This window comes from Phascolarctos cinereus, unplaced genomic scaffold, assembly GCF_003287225.1.
Source record: "Phascolarctos cinereus isolate Bilbo 61053 unplaced genomic scaffold, phaCin_HiC Scaffold_2;HRSCAF=192, whole genome shotgun sequence".
Classification (NCBI taxonomy): Eukaryota; Metazoa; Chordata; class Mammalia; order Diprotodontia; family Phascolarctidae; genus Phascolarctos; species Phascolarctos cinereus.
In genome coordinates, this window is record NW_027555625.1 from 258,294,219 (window position 1) to 258,315,216 (window position 20,998).

Genomic DNA, 20,998 nt, shown 5'->3' on the forward strand with positions numbered 1-20,998 from the left:
TATTTCTACTTTAGGAAAAAAAGTCATTTCTCTAAAAATAATTTTTTTTTTGGAAAACAAGACTAGCAAAAGATTGTTAAAGACCCTAATAAGGCTTTCTGTTCTGCACAGGCAGAGCAGCACTCACTCATCTTTAAATCCTCACTGAATTCTGGAGGCAATGCTTACACAAATTTAGATGGGTTTGGAACAGGCTGCTTTTTCTTCATAAGAAGTGAAATCACAGACACGTGCTAAATGAAAATACTATTCAAAGAAGGCTGTTTCCCATTCCTGGCCACTTCTTTGTAGCTTTGGGTCACAGTTGAGCTCTGGTCTGTGAAGATGGTAAACAAAACTGGGCAATGATGTTGGAAAAATATTTTTGCCCTCCTTAATCTAATGTGATTATCAGGGTGGCAGCCAGGAATTCACTAAGGTTTAAAGAAGTGGAATTCCTCCTCTTCAGATCCCCATGTCCTTCCTCACCTCCCTGGACAGCAGACTCCCTGTCCAATTATTGACCTTACTTGGATAGAGGATGTGGTCTCTGGAGTGGACTGGGTATCTCCAGCTGTGTTTGCCAGCTGTTCCTTCCCACCACAATCGCTGTCTTTGGACCTTCTCTCTGACTGCAAGCACTCCTCCTCTGGCTCTTCCTCTTTTTCCTCCTCACTCTCACTGTTTCTGTCCATGGTCCGTGAAATGGTGGTTGAGACCCTAGGCGGGGGAAGAGTGGCAAGAAAAGCTGGAAGGGCAAAAGCTGCCAAAAACCTGGCTTTCAGGAGGAGGTATGCAGGGTTCTCCTTAAGTTGCTGCTGCACTAGATGCCGAGCTGCCTGAATGTCCTGTCTGGACACGTCATTCTTGTCCTGGACTCTTCCCTGTGCCACTATGGTAGCGGCTCTTTGCTCCAGGGATTTCTTTTGGAGCAGAAGCCCTGACAAGGTCTTTAGATTGCACAGAAAGGGAGGCAGGTAAGGCAGTGTGCTCTGAAGCGGGGGCAAGCAGACGCCTTGCTTTCCTTTGAGCCACTCCCTTACAGAAGCCTCGCTCTCCAATGATAGGAGGCTCAGGTCCAGAACGCTTTTCCCAGGCTCTAGGGCTTTGGGCTGATTGTCCTGGGCATCCACTCCTTCTTGTGGCTGGGTAATGGGTTTAGGTGAACCCGTTGGGGTGGGAAATGATTTCTCAGGACTGCCATTCTGAACAGGAATATTGTCTTTTGTCTCCACGGGATCCTGGCCTCCTGTATTCACTCCACCTGGGCTCTCTGCTTCTAGGGTGGGCATACCCCTTGGTTGACTTGTGGGGTTCTCGGTCTGGGACTGTGTTTCAGGCTGGGGAGAAGCTGCAGATATCTCTCCAGCTGTCCTCACTTCTCTGGGAGAAGGTTCATCTCCAGGAAGACTGGTTTTTTCTGAGTGATTTCCTGTATCTGATGAAGCTGTGGTGGGAAGTTGTGTTGGAAGGTTTGCTCCATAAGTTCCTGAGGCCAGGTCTCCTTTAAGAGTTTTATTGGCAATAAGTGGCCTTTTGGCTAAAGTGGGACTTGGTTCAGGGGCCCTAGGGCTCTGCTCGACTGCTGATGAAGGTAATAGCTTCAGATTAGTCTGACTCCTGGCCACTCCTCCAAGGATGGGGAGCACAGGAGTTCCAGCTGGCTTGCCTGGTGCAGGGAGGCCTACAAAGGTTGACATGGACATAGGGACGAGCCCTTGTGCAGTAACAACCCATGTAATAGGCAAAATGTTGCTGGAGATAACTTGTGGGCCACAGGTAGGAACTGAAAGGGTAGGCACCAGGCTAATGGGTTTGGGCTGCTGCATAGAGACTTGAGCTGGAGCAAGAAAAGGAGGTACCTTGGGCAGTTCCTGCTTCCCTGAGGTGGTAGTGACTTGAGAAGACAGGACACTAGCTGGCTCTGAGCTGGTAGAAATCTGGCTTACTCCAAGGGCTGGATTAGCTGCTCTTCCAGGGACTGGGCTCTTGCTAGAAGCAGAGTGCCCTTCAGCCCCCATCAATGAGGAAGATTGGCCTGAGGCAAGCACCTGGGGGGCAGAGGTCCCATCTGTTTTATTTACTTTCTCTTCAACAATGACCTCATTACCCTGGGAGGAGCCAGAGTTATTTGTGATAGAATTTTTTTCAGGGGACTTGGTGGAAGCTATGATGGGGGAAGGTGTTTGGAATGTGGCTGCTGGGCTTGAAGCCGTGGCTACTGGCTTCCCAGCTGACCCTGATCCCAGTGGCTGGGCCGTGGCAAGAGTGGAAGGGAGAAGTGGTTGCAGAGGTTGCTGAAGGATCACAGGTGGGGTGATCAGCACCTGAGGGGCAAGGATCACTGTGTTCTCCAAGGCCTTACTGGCTCGGGATTCCCTTAGCCGCTTCTCCCTCAGGAGTTCTGAGACAGTCTTCGGCTTTGGTTTGGGGCCTAAAGAAGGCGGTAACACCACTGGCCCTAGATGGCCAGCCTCTGGCAAATCTTTCATCTTAGAAGCAATAGATTTCCTTTGGGTTTCTTTGCCCTTCATCAGCAGGCAGCCTGCAAGAGAGACAGACAGACAGACACACACACATATACACACACAATAAATATGCAGACCCAGGGCAGGCTAACCATAATCCAATCTCAGAAGCCTCTGGCTATACAAAACTGTCATACCATTCATTTAACAAATGCTTATTATGCACCTAGTGTATGCTCAGCCCTATGTCATGTACTGTGAAAGAGATTAGAGGCAGGATAGAATCTGTTTTTTTGTTTGTTTGTTTGTTTTTTGTGAGGCAATCAGGGTTAAGTGACTTGCCTAGGGTCACACAGCTAGTAAGTGTCAAGTGTCTGAGGCCAAATTTGAACTCAGGTCCTCCTGACTCCAGGGTTGGAGATCTATTCACTGTGCCACCTAGCTGCCCCTAGAATTTTTTTTCTTAAGGAGTTTAGAGTCTAGTTATGGAAGAAGGCAGCTTCTTTATACACTGTGCTGAGCTGGAGAGCTGGGCCAGAATGGGGCAAACGTGGAAGGGACTGTATCTTAACAAGTGTGCGATCGTGTCTGAGAAAATGGAGAGTAATCATGATTCAAAGCCAGAAAAGAATTTAATGGCGGGTATATCTGGCAGATGCTTACACTTCTCCCTCTGCACCAGAAACTTGACTTATTATCTTTAGGTACTACACATACTCCAAAAACACAACTGTCTTAAAATCACCTCAAAGTTTTTCCTTTCTTTTTTTTTTTTTTGGCAGCGATGGTATGGGGGGGGTGGGCGCAGATGTTTAGGTCAAATATGCCTATCTAGTTTTTAAAACTAACTCCGGAATATCCAAATATTGGCTACGAAATTCAAATATTTATTCCTAGACTGGCTTCCCTGCATATTCAGCATACTTCTTGGGCTTCATGTCCCAGAGTTAGTCAGTATGAATTCAAAGAGGGGAAATTCACTTTAATCTTGCCTGAGCCAAGTGTGAGCAAAGTAAACCCTTTACCTCAAAAAATAATTTCACCAAGCATCCCAAAGACAAATTACTTTGAAATTATATGAAACAGGGTCCCCTTTCACTATCATGGAAAAGTGACTAATGATGAGCACAGCTAATGCAGCATCCCAAACTTCATGCTCATTTTGCTAAAACAAGCAGTGTCAGGAGTGGTAAAAGACCTTAGTCCCAGATGCTAGAGTTTTCCTTCTCTGGGTCAAAAGGAGGAGAGGGGAGGTAATGAGTGACAAGCTGTGCTGAGAAGACCTCGGTAGATGCTGTATGGATGTCTGCTGTTTCCATTCAAGAGAATTAATGCAACCTTGCTGAAGTCTAGCACTCAGCCCTGCTGATTTAAGACAACATAACCAGGAGTTGGTTGCCAGGGTGGAAAGAAGGCAGGGAAAGGAGTCACATATTAGGAGGCATTTTAAGCCATAGTGCTCAGTGACAAACCCAAACTCTATTTGTGGAAATTCCTTTGCAAGATGTGAATGACAAAAAGGAAGGAGAAATGCAACTTTACCTGAAGATTTCTGTAAAGTGGAGGATGCCTAGAAAAATAGGAGAGAGGCAAACTAATTAACAATGTTAACTGTCAAGGCATTTCTAGGCTTTCGGCTTACAGAAAAATTCTTTCAAGTTATAGACTGACAAAAAAAGCACAATCATTTATGAGATACTCAGATATAGTCACATTCACCGGGATGACAGGCAGGATAGCACAAAGGTACCAACTGCCAAACTGCCATCCTCTGCCAACTTCCCTCCTCCTTCCAATCAATTAGTATGAAGTGGAATTCATAAATCGTGGAATTTAGATTCGGGGAAAAAGTCAGGGGATAATCTGGTGTGGCCACCAGCTTGCAGGCAAGTAGGTAAGGTTCTCTATTTCACCAATGAGGCAAATGATGTCTAGAGGTTCAGTGGCCCATCCAAGGTCCATTCTACTACAGCCCACATCCTGATTCACTCAGCTGGTTATAGCCATGCCCATTTTGAAAGGACAGTATAGGTAAGTAAGATGGGCAAAGTACTTAGCCCCAAGTTTTAAAAAATAAAACTCAAATATTCCATTCTCCACCTCTCTACCTGCTGAGGTCGCTGTGGATTTCCACTAATAGCCAAGAGCAGCTCTGACCGCTTGGACTTCCTTTCTCCAATCACTTTCATGCAGCCATCAGTATCAATCTGAAACAACTAAAGGCGGAACACATTAGTTAGTGTTTAAAAGAAGGGAGAAGATACTCTTCCAAACACCTATGACTTGTTAACCCAGGCCTGCCAAAAGGCTAAGATCATGATGTAGACCTGCTAGGGTTTATACAACACTCAGAATGCTCAAAACCGGCAGGATGTCAGTGGCTGGACATTTCCGTTTCAGACCTTCCTGAAATGCTTAAGGGACCAGGGACTTAAAAGTAAGTTCAAGTGAGACTAAACAAGGTCCATAAGAGTACTGCAAAAGTGGGGAGACTAACCAAGAGAATGAAGCAGCAGTATAGCCCAGCTCCTCCAGCAATTACTCCAACAAAAATCTGAGAATGCCAGACTGAGCAGTGATAGGAAATCTATGGAGAAACCAGTGGATCATCTTTCTACCATAAGGTCACAAATTTTACCACAAGCAAGTGACCAGAGCAGGCACCATGGAAGAGAGGTGGGCTGGGATCACAGAGTCAGACCCAGGGCTCCAGCATTCTCTCTGACCCTACCCTAGAGAGCAGACTGAGATCTGAGACTCAGCTCCAAGATGCAGGGTCTGAGATGCTGCTTCTAGTCAGACTTTGGGTACAGAAGATGGCCAAAGCACTGTTGCTTGAACCCAAGAAAGAAGATCTTGAACTCAGACCGTGGAAATAGAAGGCAGCCAAAATGCTATTGCTCTGATGCCAACAGAAGGGCATCAGATAAGGTGGGCCAAGGCAATAAAGGGCAATGCCAGTCCCACCAGAAGTTTGGAGAGCCTAGCCTTAACATAAAATCCAAATCTGGGAAGAAAGAGTTTTTAAAAGAAAAAAAAAAGGTAAGGTACTATTAAGATGCCAGGAGGGACAGCCAAGAAACAAACCCAAAAGAATAACTCCAAAACACCTACAAGCAAGGCTTCAAAGAAAAACACAAAATGAAGAATTAAAAAATATTACAAATGAAACAAGACCTCTAGAGGAAAGGATAGAAAAAATAAATAACTATGGAAGCAAAACTTGGAAAGAGAATTAACAGCTTTGCAAAAGAGTTTGTACAAAACCTCATCCAAGTAACAGACTGTCCAAAAATTAGAATGTACTAAAGAAAAGTTGATGACTTCATAAGACAATATGAAAAATATTAAAACAAAGTCAAAGATTGAGAAAATAGAATATAAGGTATTTCATATAAAAAACAAGTGATCTGGAATTTAAGCAACATTGAATTACCTGAAAGCCATGATCAAAAAGAGCCTAGACATCATATTTCAAGAAATTGTGAAAGAAAAATGTCTGGACATATTAGAACAATAGGATAAAATGAAAGTTCCTAAAGGTATAGGTACAGACCTATATCCCAGAACAACTTACCACTTAAAATTGAATATAATGCTATGAGAGGCAAGGAGAGAACATGAAACTTTAACGAAACAAAGAACATGTGAGCATTACGACGAAAAGACCAGAGCTGGGTAGAAACTTCAAATATGAATCAAGAAAAACATACACAGGGCAGGTAGGTGCCACAGTGGATAGAGCTCTGGCCTTGGAGTCCGGAGAACCTGAGTTCAAATCCAGCCTCACACACTTTGACACTTAACTGTGTGACCTTGGGCAAATCACTTAACTCTGATTGCCTAGCCAAAAAAAACAAAAACAAAAAAACACAAAACATAAACAAGTGAGCCATTGGATAAGACTTCATGAGGATGAAGTGTCTGCATTCCAATGGGGAAATGGTGTTATACAAGCATCTCCTGAGAAACTGTAAGGTCAGTAGGGGTCAGAAAGGCAATGAAGGACATGAGAGTGGTTTTGATCTATTTTGATGATCTTAAAACAAGAAAGGAAAAGGAAGGAAAAAAGGATATACTAAGGGAAAAGGGGGAGGGAAAGACAGGCAAACTCATCTCCCATTATCAGGATGTGCAAGCAGAAGTTTATACAAATAAGGAAGACGTAGGAGAAGCAGATGACACTTGCATCTCCCTTTCATTTAAACTGGTCAAAGGAGAATAGAATACACACATACACAAAGAATTTGGTGTAAATATAAACAGGAGAGGAATAGAGAGAGGAGAAAAGAAGGGAACAAGAAGGGAGTAGTCATAAGCAAAACAAATCTTCAGCTGGAGGAAAAGATCATGAAGAGAGGTTTACATGACTAATATGAGAATGTTTTGTCTGACTACGCTTATATGTATGAGTTTTTTCTTCCAAGTTTTTTTGGGGGGGGTGGGAGGAGGGATATGGTGAGAAAAAAAATTGACTGAAAAGTTAGTTAAAAAAAAGTTTGCAAAAGCAAACAAAACTGTCTTGAGTGACCCAATTAAATTCATTACAAAAAAAATTTAAGTTCCTACTATTGGCAAGGCAAAATGCTAGGTGCACAGGACAAAAATAAAATGGGATCTGCGCTGGAGGAGTTTATATTTGGGGTAGTGAGGAAGAGTAAGAAATAAATATATACAGATGAGGAAATACATGGTAATTTGAGTACAGAGAGAACATCAACAGCTAGGGAAAGCAAGGAAGGCTTCCCTAGGGTGGGACCTAAACTGACCCCGGAGGGAAAGTAAGGATTCTGAGGAAGAGGAATGAAGAGCGAACTCCGGGTACAAAGCATGGTAGGCAAATGGTTGGCAGCTGGAGATGGGAGGTAATTGGTAGTCCAGGTTGTCTGGAACGTAAGTGTGTGAAGGAGAGTAATGTAAAATAGGAGACAGATCTAGATTAGAGCCAGACTGCGCAGGGTCTGGAAGCCTAGACTGGGAGACTGTTATTTTAACCTAAAAACAATAGGGAACCACTCACCTATTTTTGAGGAAGGGGCTAACACAATCACACCTGTACCTCAGTTAAGACAATTCTGGCAGTTGTATGTCAAATAGAGACTGGATTCAAGAAGACCAATTAGGAAGCTACTACAAAAGTCTAGAAGAGGGGTCAAGCTCAGGAAGGTCAACTAAGCTGACCGTGGTTACACAGCTGCTTGGTGTCAGATGCAGGATTTGAACCCAACTCTTCATGACTCCAAGTTGAGCACTGTATGCAGTATGCTAAACTACCTCAGAGAAAGAAGAATTGAAGATGAGTCTAACGTGATGCACTTGGCTAACGGGAAAGGAGAATGGAATTCTTAATAGGAAGAGGAAGGTTTAGAGGAAGCGTGGGTTTGGGGAGATGGTGAGTTTAGTTTTTGAACATGTTAAATTTGAAATTCTGAAATATCCAAGTAGAGACGTCTTCAAGTGAAACTGAAGTTCAGGATAAAGATTAAGTCTGAATATACAGATCTGGGAGTCATCTGAATAGGGATGATAAATGAAACCAAAGGAACATATGAGATTATAAAGGAGTATGGAAAGAAGACAGAAAGGGATCCAGGCCAAAAGTCTGAGGGACATCTACGTTTAGGGGGCAGAAGATAATGGATGACCCAGCAAAACAGACCAAAGAATGTTCAGATAGGAAGATGAACCAGGGGAAAGTGGTGCTAGTGAAACCAAGAGAGGAGAAGAGTATCCAAAATGAGGAGAACCCGAAGTCACCAAGAGTCCCTGGGTGTAAAGCACCTACATTTCACAGATGCTCCACTGTATCCAACTTGGATTTAGATCCCTGACTTCAAGGGATGGCTTAATTATTCATCTTTGCTTTCATTTTCACGGTCTTTAGACCTAGGATGTCCTAGGGACATCACTTCTGACAATTTCTGGCAGCAGCATCCCACCAGTACAAGATCCATGAAATACTACTTCCCTCCCTTCCTCTTATTTTCCCCTTGTCTTTCGAGATTATGCCTGAGGCTTGTCTGGGCTCCTTATAGGCACTCCTTACTTGACAGTGGATTGGGAACTACAGAAGTTGCTGACCCTGCATTGAGGCATTAAGTGGTAAGAGTGGTGGGACCTCTAAAGTCTTCAGCTATGCATCAGATCACTTTTAAAAGCGGCTCCTTTAAAGAACAGATTTAGTGTAAATGTCAAAAGCTCATGGGAGCAAAGCCAACCTCTGCTTACCTGAATAAACAATGTAAATACAGGTGTACTTGTCAGATGGATAGTCTGCAACTTTGTCATGATGGTTTCTGCTGTGGAAAGAAAAAAGTCTAATATAAAAAATAACTCCAGACACCAAGCCTCTCTCCTTCAACAATCTCTAGGGGCTCCTTGGCTTGTACACTAAGAAGTTCAAGTGGGATCTCAGCTTTAGAAGGAGTTAGAGGGAGCAATGCTAGGGCCCCGAGATGTTGAAGAGACTGAGAGTCACCAAACTATGGACCTGTCACAGCACCACATCTCCCAAAGATTTCCAACTCCGGCTCCCCACCGAGTTGAGATCAGCAAGGGAGGTACAGGCAAGGAAAGGAAATATTAGACCCCTAAACCAAGGTAAGATGCTATCAATCATCATTAACCTTCCTTAATACAAGTGTTGATGGAAAACATGACATGCCGATATCCCTCTTCAAGGACTCTTCTCTTATCAACAAATTATTATGCATAGGGGCACTGTGCCAGGTACTGGATACACAAAGAAAGAGACAAAGTCTCTAACCTTGAGGAAGTTACTTCCAGTTAAAACAACCGCTGACAGGCTCCTCTTCTGTGATATTCATTTTATGTTTTCATTTTTATTTATTTGTTTTTTGCGAGGCAATTGGGGTTAAATGATGTACTCAGAGTCACACTGCTAGTGAGTATCATGTACCCGAGGCTGAATTTGAACTCAGGTCCTCCTGACTCCAGGGCTGGTGCTCTATCCACTGCACCACCTAGCTGCCCCTCATTTTATATTTTTTAAAAAATAAATCGACTGCTACATTAAGCAGCACCGTCAGAACACTGGGCCTACTTCCATCCCAGTCCCTGTAGCCATCATCCAGAGAATCAACCTGGATCAATGAACTACAGCAACAGCTTCTGCAAAGGCTGTAGCCACTGCCTCCTCAGCAGCCACAGTGACTGGAGGCCTTTAAAAGAAAGTTCTTATGACCAAAGTCCTGGCTTTGTCAAAGGCTAAACATCAGAAAGAAAGGGTTTCATATGTAACATAAATAGAACACAAATGAAGAAGCTTTATGACGTGCTTTGCCGCTGCACTCTAAGGACCACAGGGCCTTCTACCAGACTGGCAGCTGAAGCTTCATTTGTTTGCTGTGTCCCCGTCCTGGCCCAATCAGAATGTCCATGAGTGACTATCTTGCTTTTCTACTTAAACCTCAGTGGTTACTAAATGTTTCTTCTTTTATTCTTTCAGGCATGTACACAGTGCAGAATAGGATCACAGGCTTTAGAGCCAATGAGGATATTCAAATATTTGAAAGACCATACTGTCTTCTCTAAGTTCCCATTCCAGTGAAATAGGATGCACAAAGAACCAGTCTTTTAGTGTGAGGATCCCTTAGAAGCCATTAAGTTCAGCCTCCCACCTAGTGTCAGAATACACTCTGTATGAACATACCTCTAACTGGTTTAGCTACTCTTTGTTTCAACCCTTCTAGTGACTGGAATGTCTACTTCACACTAGTTACTTCACAAGGGAGTTTGCTCCATTTTTGGACATTAAGTTTCTTCCTTATATTGAACTAAAATCTGCTTCCCTGGGTCTTCTACCCACCAGTCCCATTCTGTTCTCTGAAACTAGCCTGTCTTCCATGTGACAGTTCTTCAAAATTTTAAAGGCAACTATTAAGTATCTTCTACAGCATCATACAATTTTCCTCTCCTTCAGTCTAAACATGTCCAATTTCACTTACTTACTAGCTGTTTTATGTTAGGTCAGTCCCTTAACATCTCTAGGATTCACTTCCCTAGCTCTAAAATGAAGAGATTGGACTAGATTAGCAGTTCTCAAATTTTTGGGTCTCAGGACCCTTTCACTCTTAAAAACTGAGCACACGTCCCCTCCCCCAAAACTCTGCGTTTATGTGGGTTATAGCTATAAATATTTATTGTATTAGCAATGAAAATATCTTAGTATTATTATGAAAATAGTTTTGGCCTCGTGGAACCCCTGAAAAGGATTTGGGGACCAAATTCAGAGAACCTCTATGCTAGAAATTCTCTATGTCATTCCCTCCACTCCCACTCCCCATCCCCACTCCAAATCCCATGACCCTAAAAACATTCTGCACATGATATGATTTCATGCATATTCACTACTCCGGTCATCCAGGAACTTAATTTGCTTTTTCCTCTTTTATGTTTTGGGGCTTTCCCCAAAAATTTCAATTTTCTTAAAACATATTCTGGAACGTCAGAAAAATGTGTATTCTCTTAAAAATGGTTATCTTCTCAGATCACCTAATTCACTAATCCTGTGATTTCTGTAAGCACCAGTCCAAAAGACATATACCATTTGACTCCATCTAGGCCTAGAAAAGGAAACCCCTCACTGACCCCTGCTCCCTTACCCCTATGTGGTACCTCGAGTCCGCACTGTTACAGCCTTCCTGGAACTCCAACAAGGAATGATGACATCACCCACCCAGGGAGTCACAGCCATCAAGAGCTTGCGGTCCAGCCTCTTCCTCTGTATGCCAATCTTCTGTTGCCGCTGCCTATTCAGAAAAGTTTTGTGCCATACCTGCACCACTTTTTCGATGGCCATTCCACCGTCAATTTTGGATACCAGAGATGAGGTGAACAGATGGGTCTTCTTCAGCCTCTCTTTCTACAAAGCAGGGAGGGAGGGGTTCTTAGGCTTATCTTTTTTTTTTCCCACTCAATCACTGCTATTTTAATGGGTAATGCAAACAACAAGAAATTATTAGAACGCTGATGTGTTTCTCATCATAGCATGTTAGACCCAGAATGGATGTATCTTAGGCTTATCTTAAAATACCACAGTGCTCCTTGGAAATACTGTTTGAACACATACAATATAAGACATTTCCCCCAAACTTCCTGTGTGATTCTTTTATCTGGGGTAAGTTCCAAACATGAACTTGAGTCAAAGTCAGGAGAGTCAGGCAGGGAGTTGGTTCCCACTTTACTCTGGCCACCCCCAATTTGGTCAGCAGACACCTACCCTGTAGCCATCTACTCTCAGATTCCAGAAACAGAGACCTGGCCAGAACAAAGAGAATGGTATTGACGAGAAATGCTGGGGTTGGAGGAGAGATAGTAGCCTGTGGTAGAACACATGCCTCTAGACCCAAGTGATGATGGTGGTGTTTGTTCTCCAAAAGACACCTTTCACTCCCAATTCCTGCTCTCCTCATCCCTTTCCCTATTATATCATAAAGTGTTCTTATTGCCTACTCTACCCTTCTTATACAAATGGGAAACCCCTGGGAAAAAATCTGTCCAAGCACAGATTAGATCCAAAATGGAAGAGAGTCTTTAAAGGACACTCAAATGGAGGCAAAGCAACAAAGCCAACATAGGTTGTATATTCTTTGTCATGGTTATGACTAGAAAGAAAGGTGAAGCTGGTCAAAACTGAGCAATATGAAGACTGGATGTCCTTAGGAAAAGTAAAATAAATCAAACTACACTGAGGGCCTTACCAGTTTCTGGTATTCCAAACAGGTATTGATCCTTATCACTTTCTTCACATCATTCAGGGCAACTTTTAGGAGACGCTTTCCAGTTGCAGAGGCCTGGTCCATAAAGCAAAATGAACATGAGGAGGAGAAAAAAACAGTAGCTAGTTCTATTTACCAATTGTAGAAAAACCCTTCATTCACTGTATTGCAATGAATACTTTTTTCTTCCCGGAAAGGTAAGACTTTCCCAGGTACTGCTGTATTATGTACATAAAATCTACATTATACTTCTGAAGTTTGTACTCCATACCCAGAAGGACACACTGGCTGCATTCTCTACCAAGCTACAAGAAGAATATCAGATTCAGTAAATACTGAGTCTGAACTCAAGGGTCAGTAACAGTCAAGGAATATGAAAAGCCCTTTCTCACTTCTACACACTGAAATCCCTTGTTTTGGACAGTACACACTGCTACATCTGAAGGCTGGTCAAATGGCTTACCTCTTCTAATCCTTCCTGTGGCTTCTCCAGACCAACATCAGCTGAATGTGTGCACTCTGTGTCCATAGAGACAGTGCTGTGGTCCAAAGTGTTCTTGTCCCAGTTGGAGTCCTTTCTCATCGCCACGGCTACATTTGGAACTGTCTTGCTGCCTTCTTTGGAGGCTACTCTGGAGGACACAGACGCTTTGGAAAGGCAGGGGGAAATAGCGGAGAGTCTGGGATAGCCCCTTTTTGGATCTTTCCACAGCTCAGTGTGACTCTGTCTTGTGGGCACCCACATGTCTATGCTGGGCACTGTGTACTGGCATGCCTTTGGTGCCCCTTCGGCATCTCTCTCCTTCTCCAGGTCATTATGCCACTCCAGTTCAGCATCCTCACTGCTGCTGCTGCTACTACTAGAGGAGGTGGAGCTGTATTTCTTCCTGGACTTCTGCCGTTTTCGGGGCTTCTTTTTCTGTGGGGAAGGAAATGGTTGGCTTCTACCTTTGTCCGGTCTCTATTTCTCCCTCATTTCCTAAGAAACAACAGTAAATTCTACAAATGACTCTAACAGAAGGAGACTTCAAGGAGTGAAGGATTTCCTCAGAGGAGACTTCATCAGGATTGGCTCTGGATAGACAGGCTCCTTTTACAAAGCAACAATGTCAGTGCTATGCTACTTGGGGGCTCGGGCAGAGACACAACAGCACATCCCAGCTCGAAGCCAAGCTAAAAACCTCAAAGGGGTTTTGGCTTAGGCAAAGACTCTTTTGCTTATGAATCAACAGAGTTAAGATGCCTTGTCTCTGCAAGGAAAAGCTCCTTGACTAAAGACTCTCCACCATTCCTTCCTAGATGTTGCCTTCCAGCTCTAAAGACAACAGACTTCTCTGTCAGATGATGTGCTCCTAGGTCTTGGCAAAGGAAGATATTTGTTTAAAAACAAAAACCAAAAAACTCCCACACCTTACCCTAATCAAGGCTTTCCACTTGCTCAGACATTGGGAGCCTGTCCGATGAGGCAACTCAGAGGCTATCTTTGCCCAGTGACCTAATGACATCAAAGAAAACAACACAGAAAATCTTTCTTGAGGGACCAGGGCTTACAGACCAGAGCAAAAAAAAATCTATACTTGAAGCCTAACTTTCTGGTAAGTGGCTTTATGCTTTCTGAAACATCAGAAAGTGGCTATTTTAGAGCCTGTTATGGAACAGCTATGCCATGCTCCTTCAGTTATTTGTGCAACAATTTGATTGGAGAAGCTCAAGTGAATTAGAGACCAGATTTAGTGACCAATCTGCTGGGAGACAGAAGGGGAATCTTCTCCCTTAACAATTTTACCTTTCACCCAAGTTCTGGCAATTACAGAATTAGGGAGAGGAAAACAACTCCCTACATCACTAATGTATTTCATTTGTAGCCTCGAAGTGGTTTCTGTACACCTGCTGCAACCAGTATTTTCAGATCTAGAATTCCCTACCTCTTTCCCATGATAACCTTCTCAGGAGATCATAAGGTGGGAGAGCAAGGATTGTGTCTATGTTCATCTCTGTATCCCCTAGTGAAAAATATAAAGCTTGCAGAAAGCAGAATTCACTGAATTTAACTGAATTGATTTGAAATTACATGCCTAATATTTGAACCTCCATCCTCTAATAGGAAATGAGAATTGTAGTATGTAAAATGACAAAGATGACATGCTGCAGACTGTGATATGTTTCTCAATTCAAAGCTGTGCCACTACTATAACTTTTTCCGACCTTTTAATGCAAATGGAAATTAATTCAAACTTGTTAGATAATGAAAGAGAATACATGAGTACTAACTTACCAGCACCATATTTTTCTATTAATTCAATTAATTTTTCTTCTTCCTTTGCATTCCACCTTCCTTTCTTTAAGCTAAAATGTAATCTTCTTAGATATCTAAAAGTAAAAGACAGATAATGGACACTTTAGAAGCTAAGATAGCTGTTTGCTCCTGCTCCTCATTTTCTACAAGCTAGTTATATCTTAAAAAAGCACAAGTTCTATTTTCTTCCTTTATTCTCTCTTAGGACTATATTCCTCTTTATTGCATTACTCTTAGTTATAATTTCTTCACTAAAAATCTAGACTCCAGGAAATAAGATCTACCTGATGTTACCTTTCCTGACCCACCCTAAGCAATATTTTAAAAGTATTGCCACAGCAAAGGGAACAGATTTCAATGACCCATCTACATTCTCTCATCCTGCATGTGATCAGCAGCGCATGGGAGAAAATTTGATGATGTCAGGAATTCAACTCTGGGGCTGGGTTTAAGGTCGCAACTCAGGGAAAAGGAGAAAAATTCACTAGAACAACAAGCAACTGTGATAGGAAGCCTAAAAAGAGATTCATCTATAAGACCAAGACAAAAACTGCATTCTATTCTCTGAAACAGGCTATTACAATAGTCCAAGCATGAAGTGATGAGCACCTGCCAATTTCAAGAGGAGAGAAGGGGGCATAACGGAGAGATGTTACAAAGGTTAAATTCAGGCCTTGGCAACAGCTTGGATATGGGGGATGAGAGTGAGGAATCTATGATGATCCCTAAGCTGTGAGTCTAAGAGACTGGGAGAATGCATTGCCCTCAAATGTAATAGGGAAGGTGGGGAGGGGTAAGGTTAGGAAGAAAGATAATGAGTTCTGTTTTGGACATGTCGAGTTTAAGACGACTACTGAATTTGTCTGAATTGTCTGATTTGTCTGAAAAGAAGCTAGAGATGCAAAACTGGAGTTCAGCACTATAATCTCAATATGATAAGCGAACAAGGACTCAAGAAAAGAAGACAGGACAGAGTTGTACTGATTCACCAAGGGGTTAAGTTAAGACAGGAAAAAGAGGCAAGAGTGGTTAGTGCAGGGGAGAAGGCCTAGGGGAAAAATGAGGTGTCAGGGTGTGAATGAAGAGTAGGGTTTGGTAAGGTAAGGCAGTGGAAGAGATGAAAAGCCCACAGATTATGGTCAGATAAGGAAATTTTGGAATTCTTGAACAGGGAGATGGCATATTTGTGGGTGATGGCAACATCAAGGATATGACCATCACTGCATGTGTGCTGAGGTGAGGTGGAGATCACGGAAAGTGAATAGGGTGAGGAACTGAGTGGTGAGAGTATTTAAGGGGCAGACAATACATACAATGAAGTGCCCAGGTATGAGAACAAGAGCTGGGGAGAAGAGAAAAATTATGAGTCAGGTACCAGACTCATTGAGGAAGGAAGGGGAGTCACCTGGGGGTCTCAAGACAACAGTTCCCAGCACCTACTATGTGCCAAGTATTGCATTTAGAGCCAGAGATACTAAGACAAACATACAATAATCTCTGTCTTCAAGAAGCTTACATTCATTTTATTGTGGGAGGGGGAAGAAAACACATTTGTAGAGAATTAAGTAAAACACATACAAAGTAATTACCAGGAGGCGAGCACCAGCCACTGGGACAGATTAAATCAGGCTTCCTGTAAGAGGCAACATTTGAGCTTAGCTTTGAAGGAATCTAGGGATTCTAAGTGAGGAAGAATATATTCCAGGTATGGTAGGGACAGCCTATGCAAAAACTCAAAGATGAAAGATGCAGTATTGTACACAGGGAGTAGCAAGCAGGCTTAGTTTGGAACAAATTGCAGGATGATGAAGAGTAATGCCAATCAACCTGGAATGGATGCATGTCACATCAAATTTCTACAGACTGATGAAAGGGAAAGAAGACCACGAACAACTTGGGTTTAAAAAGTTAACTCCTTTGGAAAAACTTGAAGCAGTTTCAGATAGATTATCTCATCTGCTCTGACAAGGGGAAGAGCAAGGCATGATTACTCAGTTCTCATGTGGGAAAACATAGGAGATAGCTGTTCTAGGGTCATTGTGCTCAATGCTGAGACTACACTGCCAAGTGAGCTTTAAATACTGTTCTCAGCCCAATTAAGAACCGTACACTTTGCCCAAAAATCATTCTATCAAAAAAATGAATTCTTAAGTCACCTCTCCAGTCAGTCTGTGACCTTAGCAAACATAGTTGAGCCAAGAAGGCTGGTGTTCTGAGGTGAGGCTCTATATCTAGTTCCAAGGAGGCAAGTTAAATGAAAATAAATAGCAATGGCTACTTTTAGGAATGCCATCTGACCAACTTTTCACGTCATGACCTTCTGCCTCCAATGGCAGCCATCTTCCCTTAACATTATCAAGAAATCACTTTGCCAATCTGGCCTCAGACACTTGACACTTACTAGCTGTGTGACCCTGGGCAAGTCACTTAACCCTGACTGACCACCTCGCCAAAAAGGAAAAAAAAACCCTATACAAGAAATCACTTTGCTACGAAGAAACAAACCCAGGCCCTCTGCTTCACATTGGATAATCTTCCTCATCTCTTGAAACAGGTTTAAATTAAACAACAACAGGCAGACTGAATTTGCTACAGAGCTCAGTCCAACTTACCGATCTCGACACTGGGCATCACTCCTACCTGGCACCTCTTCCCTAATTTTAAACCAATCACGTTCTCCATATTTGGCAACAGCTTGGAGTAATTTCTGAAAACAGGAATACATCAATCAAAAAGCAAATTCCCAATTTACCCATATTCAGTTTTCAGATCAATGGAAAGTGGTTTAGAAGAGGCTGGAAAAGCCAGAAAGAGCAGCAAAGACAGAATTAACTACTCAGACCAATGGTGTTAAACTCAAATAGAAACTCTAATGCTAAACCATAATACCAGAATCCCTGCACACACTGACTTACAAAATCACACATGAACATTGTCTATGTTTTATCGTGCTGCTATTTATTTCGTTAAATATGTCCCAATTACGCTTTAATCTGTTTGGGCTGCACTCGAGTGTGTTGTGAGCTACATACAGCCCACAGGCAACGTTTCTGACATCTCTGACTCACACGACACTCCAAGCGTAACTTTATGGAGGACAATCCAGCTTTGCCACAGAAAGGCCCCTGGAATCACGGATGGAATCAGCATACTGGCCTAAATAATTTTTCTGGCACAGAATGCATACAGGTATGCTGAAACGTGAGGAGGTGCTGGGTACAGACAACAGAGAATCAGGGTACAGGCAAGCTTACAGCATCTTCTTCCGGAGTCCAGAATCCTTTCTTCAAACTGGGATTTAAGCTCTTGGTCCAACGATAGATCAACTGCATTGAATCTCTACCCTCCATGTAGTAGACAACTAGGAATCAAGAATCTTTTGAAACAAATTCTGAAAAGCATATTTCTAGAGTGACAGCTGAAAGCAATTATCACGACTTGTGAAAAGATGCAACTTTCGCTTACGCACACTTTTCATTTATTTATTCAAACTCCATTAGTAAAAGAGCAATACTCATGAGGAACAATTTATGTCAAATAAAGGAGGCATCAGACTGTGTCAAGATGCAACATTTAAGACTCCCCCTAACTACAGACATTCAACAGCAGAATGCTACCTTGAGAAGAGAAGCAACAGACTTACTTTTCCGATAAGGGATGTGGCTTCCAACTCTCATTTCCTCAACTAGTTGTGTGAGCATGTGGTCTTCTTCTTTTGTCCACTCCTTCCGCTTCAAGTCTTTGTTATACTGTTGGTACATCTGGAGACACTGGAAGGCGCTCCGGTTGGTCTTTTGAAGGAACCCAAATAGAAAATGAAGAGGAAATGATTCCACACTTCGAGTCGAAGAGGAAAGAGGATATAGCATCCCCCTCTTACACTGCCTGCACCAATTCTCAAGAGCCCTTAACACTAAGTTTGGTGTGACTGACAAGGCAGTTGTATGAGGAGAGAGGACTAAGTAAAGGAATAGCAATTACCCAGATCCAGTTACACAAAAATGGTCAACAACTTCCTGACAAGTCATACAGTAACTTATATACATCAAATCATATTTAATCAATGACTGCCATTTTAAAACTGGAGACGTATTCCCAGGAGAAAAAATGCTGTGCCTGAGAATTGGGGGGGAAGGGGAGAGGGCACACAGGGAGACACCAACAAAAAAATCACTTAAGAACGTAGCATATTTTAAATTGCATCTAGGAAAAAGTTCTCTGATGCCTCCTTCTTGTGTTGAAGCGATTCTGAGTTCCTGAAAGCAGGACAGCAGAGGGCACGAGGTCTGATGGCTTCTACGAAGCTCTGAGCACGCTCCTAGTAGCAGACTAAGAACTAGTGCAAGCACAGGCTCGTCACCAGCAGGGTGGCGACTACCTTGGCTGTGTTCACTTTTGAAACTTCTGACAAAACATTAATATTCAATAGATCACAAAAGACCACTACCATACCACAAATTAAAAGAGTGAGAACCTTTCACACTTTTAGGCTAATACTACAGGAGATGAGACGCCCATGATGTATGTCATATGACCCTTTCAAACTTTCTAATTTGTGTAACAGCCCTCGTGTCTAACATGCAGCAGTTATAAGCACCTCCGAAGAGGATTTGTCTGATATCCCTTTGTATATTATTTGCATCCTATCTTTTGGCTTTAGGCCTGTCTGGTTCAGCTGTAATTTCCATTTTTGTAGTCTGTGAGCACCAGAATGCAATTATAATGAACTTTCTTTTTTAAGAAACCTGATCAATGAATGTAAAAATCATTTATATCCATCAGATGTCAATACAAGGATGCTTCTTTAAAACTGATTACTTCCTAACTTCTGCATGCCTTTCCTTTCAGGGAGTAAATCTTCAATGCAAAGCATTTTTTCTGCCCCTACATACCTCTGTATAGATCTTAAGAACTTTTTTAAGGTATGTGTGATATTACTGGCATCTACTTTTTTTTTTTGCAATCCTAATCCAGAGAAGAACAATGTGTTTGTGTAAGTTTGTTGCAGTTTTTATAGGTACACTGCTCCGTACTCCTCAAGAACTCCATGTCAAGAACTGAAAATATATTCTCTTAAGTTCTTTGAATAACAGAAATTAACAAACCATTCCTTTATACTGAGCTACTATTCTTTCTACTGCAACCTTCTACTAATTCCTACTATCTAACAACACTTTGAACCTTGTACATATCCACATATTTAATACAAACTCCTCTGCTTAGCATTTACAGCCCTCCTCAGTCTGGCTCGTCTCTACCCTTCCAGGCTGACCACACAGTACCATGCCTCTCAAGTACTCTATGCTTTCACCAAACTTGTTAACTGCTGTTTCCTTTACACGACATTCCATCATCTCTAGCATCAGTACCTCTGCAGGCTGGGAATGTATTCTCAATTTCACCTCTAGGAACCCCCAGCTCCCTTTAAGAAGTCCTTACTGATTCTCATTAGTCTCACCCTCCAAGCCCCTGCCAAAATCAATATGTATTTATTTCCTGTGTTTGCTTATCTGTTACCATGTAGTATCCCTGCAGTAGACTGTACGCTTCTTGAGGGCAGGAGCTGTCTCATGTTGATATCTGTATTCCCAGGACTTGGCCTAATAAATGCTTGCTGACTGACTGAAAAATAATGCGGTAGATGAAATGAATACAATCCCTCCACCTGGAAGTGTTTCACTTCTAAGTGTAAACAACCCCTTGACTACTAGAGAAAAAGATTACTCCTACTCAGTAAGTTTAAACCTACCAGTTCATAACCATCAGCTGAATATTCCACAGCCAAACTGCCCTTAAATCAAACCACATATGTGGGCTGCCCTCTAGTGGTAAAAACATAAACTGCTGGAGTCAAAGATTCCCAGAAGAAACCCATCTCTTCTCATGAAAATAGGGATTTAAGGAGCTGAGAAGAGGAAAGGAAAGTTTGCAAAGCGGAAATGAGCCTCCCCCCAATCCCTCAGCAAAGGCTTTTAAAAGATCAAGCAATTTGGTCTGTTTCAGGTTAGTCACAGAAGTTAATTGTTCCAACTGCTTCATTTTATAAATGTATAGAACCAGGAGTCATTCATCTTAATTTTAAAAAATATACTTCTCCAGATAACAAATATTAAGCTCCATCTTGCCCAAGGGCCACAGCTGTGGTGACCAAAGTGAGAACTTCTATATAAGAGAATAACTTTCATGGAACCAAAGGACTGTTGGGTCTTTGTATTTGCTCTTTCTTTCCTGTGACTCTGAACAGCACATGGCTCTAACCCTGCATTGAGTGATTCCCTGAGGATCACAAATTTTTAAGGTAAGGAAGTCAACATAACCTTCCCTGATGGTGCATTTAGTGTTCTGCACAATTCTTAGCACAAATATCTTCCTAATGTTTAACCTAAATCATCCTGGTGCAATTTTAGGCCATTGCCTCTTTTTCTGTCCTCACTGAATGAGAGCTCCTCCTTCCCAGGCCATTGCATTTCAAGAACAGAAGAAATAACTAAGGCAGGGTGGCTGGTCTCAGACAG

The 20,998-nt window shown here is 42.4% G+C and overlaps 1 protein-coding gene across 3 annotated transcripts in view; it reads right to left on the minus strand.

The window, feature by feature from the left end:
• Positions 1 to 20,998, minus strand: part of SNAPC4 (small nuclear RNA activating complex polypeptide 4) — a 52,053-nt gene that overhangs the window by 11,192 nt on the left and 19,863 nt on the right. For all 3 annotated transcript variants that reach the window (XM_020981888.2, XM_020981887.2, XM_020981890.1), the window contains 12 exons: positions 18,127 to 18,274; positions 17,738 to 17,844; positions 17,096 to 17,190; positions 14,463 to 14,557; positions 13,603 to 13,682; positions 12,651 to 13,106; positions 12,170 to 12,262; positions 11,085 to 11,331; positions 8,676 to 8,746; positions 4,556 to 4,663; positions 3,990 to 4,017; positions 510 to 2,524 (listed from right to left, as the gene is read on the minus strand). In XM_020981888.2, coding sequence (XP_020837547.1) covers positions 510 to 2,524; positions 3,990 to 4,017; positions 4,556 to 4,663; positions 8,676 to 8,746; positions 11,085 to 11,331; positions 12,170 to 12,262; positions 12,651 to 13,106; positions 13,603 to 13,682; positions 14,463 to 14,557; positions 17,096 to 17,190; positions 17,738 to 17,844; positions 18,127 to 18,274 — 3,543 coding nt within the window. The remainder of the gene's footprint in view (positions 1 to 509; positions 2,525 to 3,989; positions 4,018 to 4,555; positions 4,664 to 8,675; positions 8,747 to 11,084; positions 11,332 to 12,169; positions 12,263 to 12,650; positions 13,107 to 13,602; positions 13,683 to 14,462; positions 14,558 to 17,095; positions 17,191 to 17,737; positions 17,845 to 18,126; positions 18,275 to 20,998) is intronic.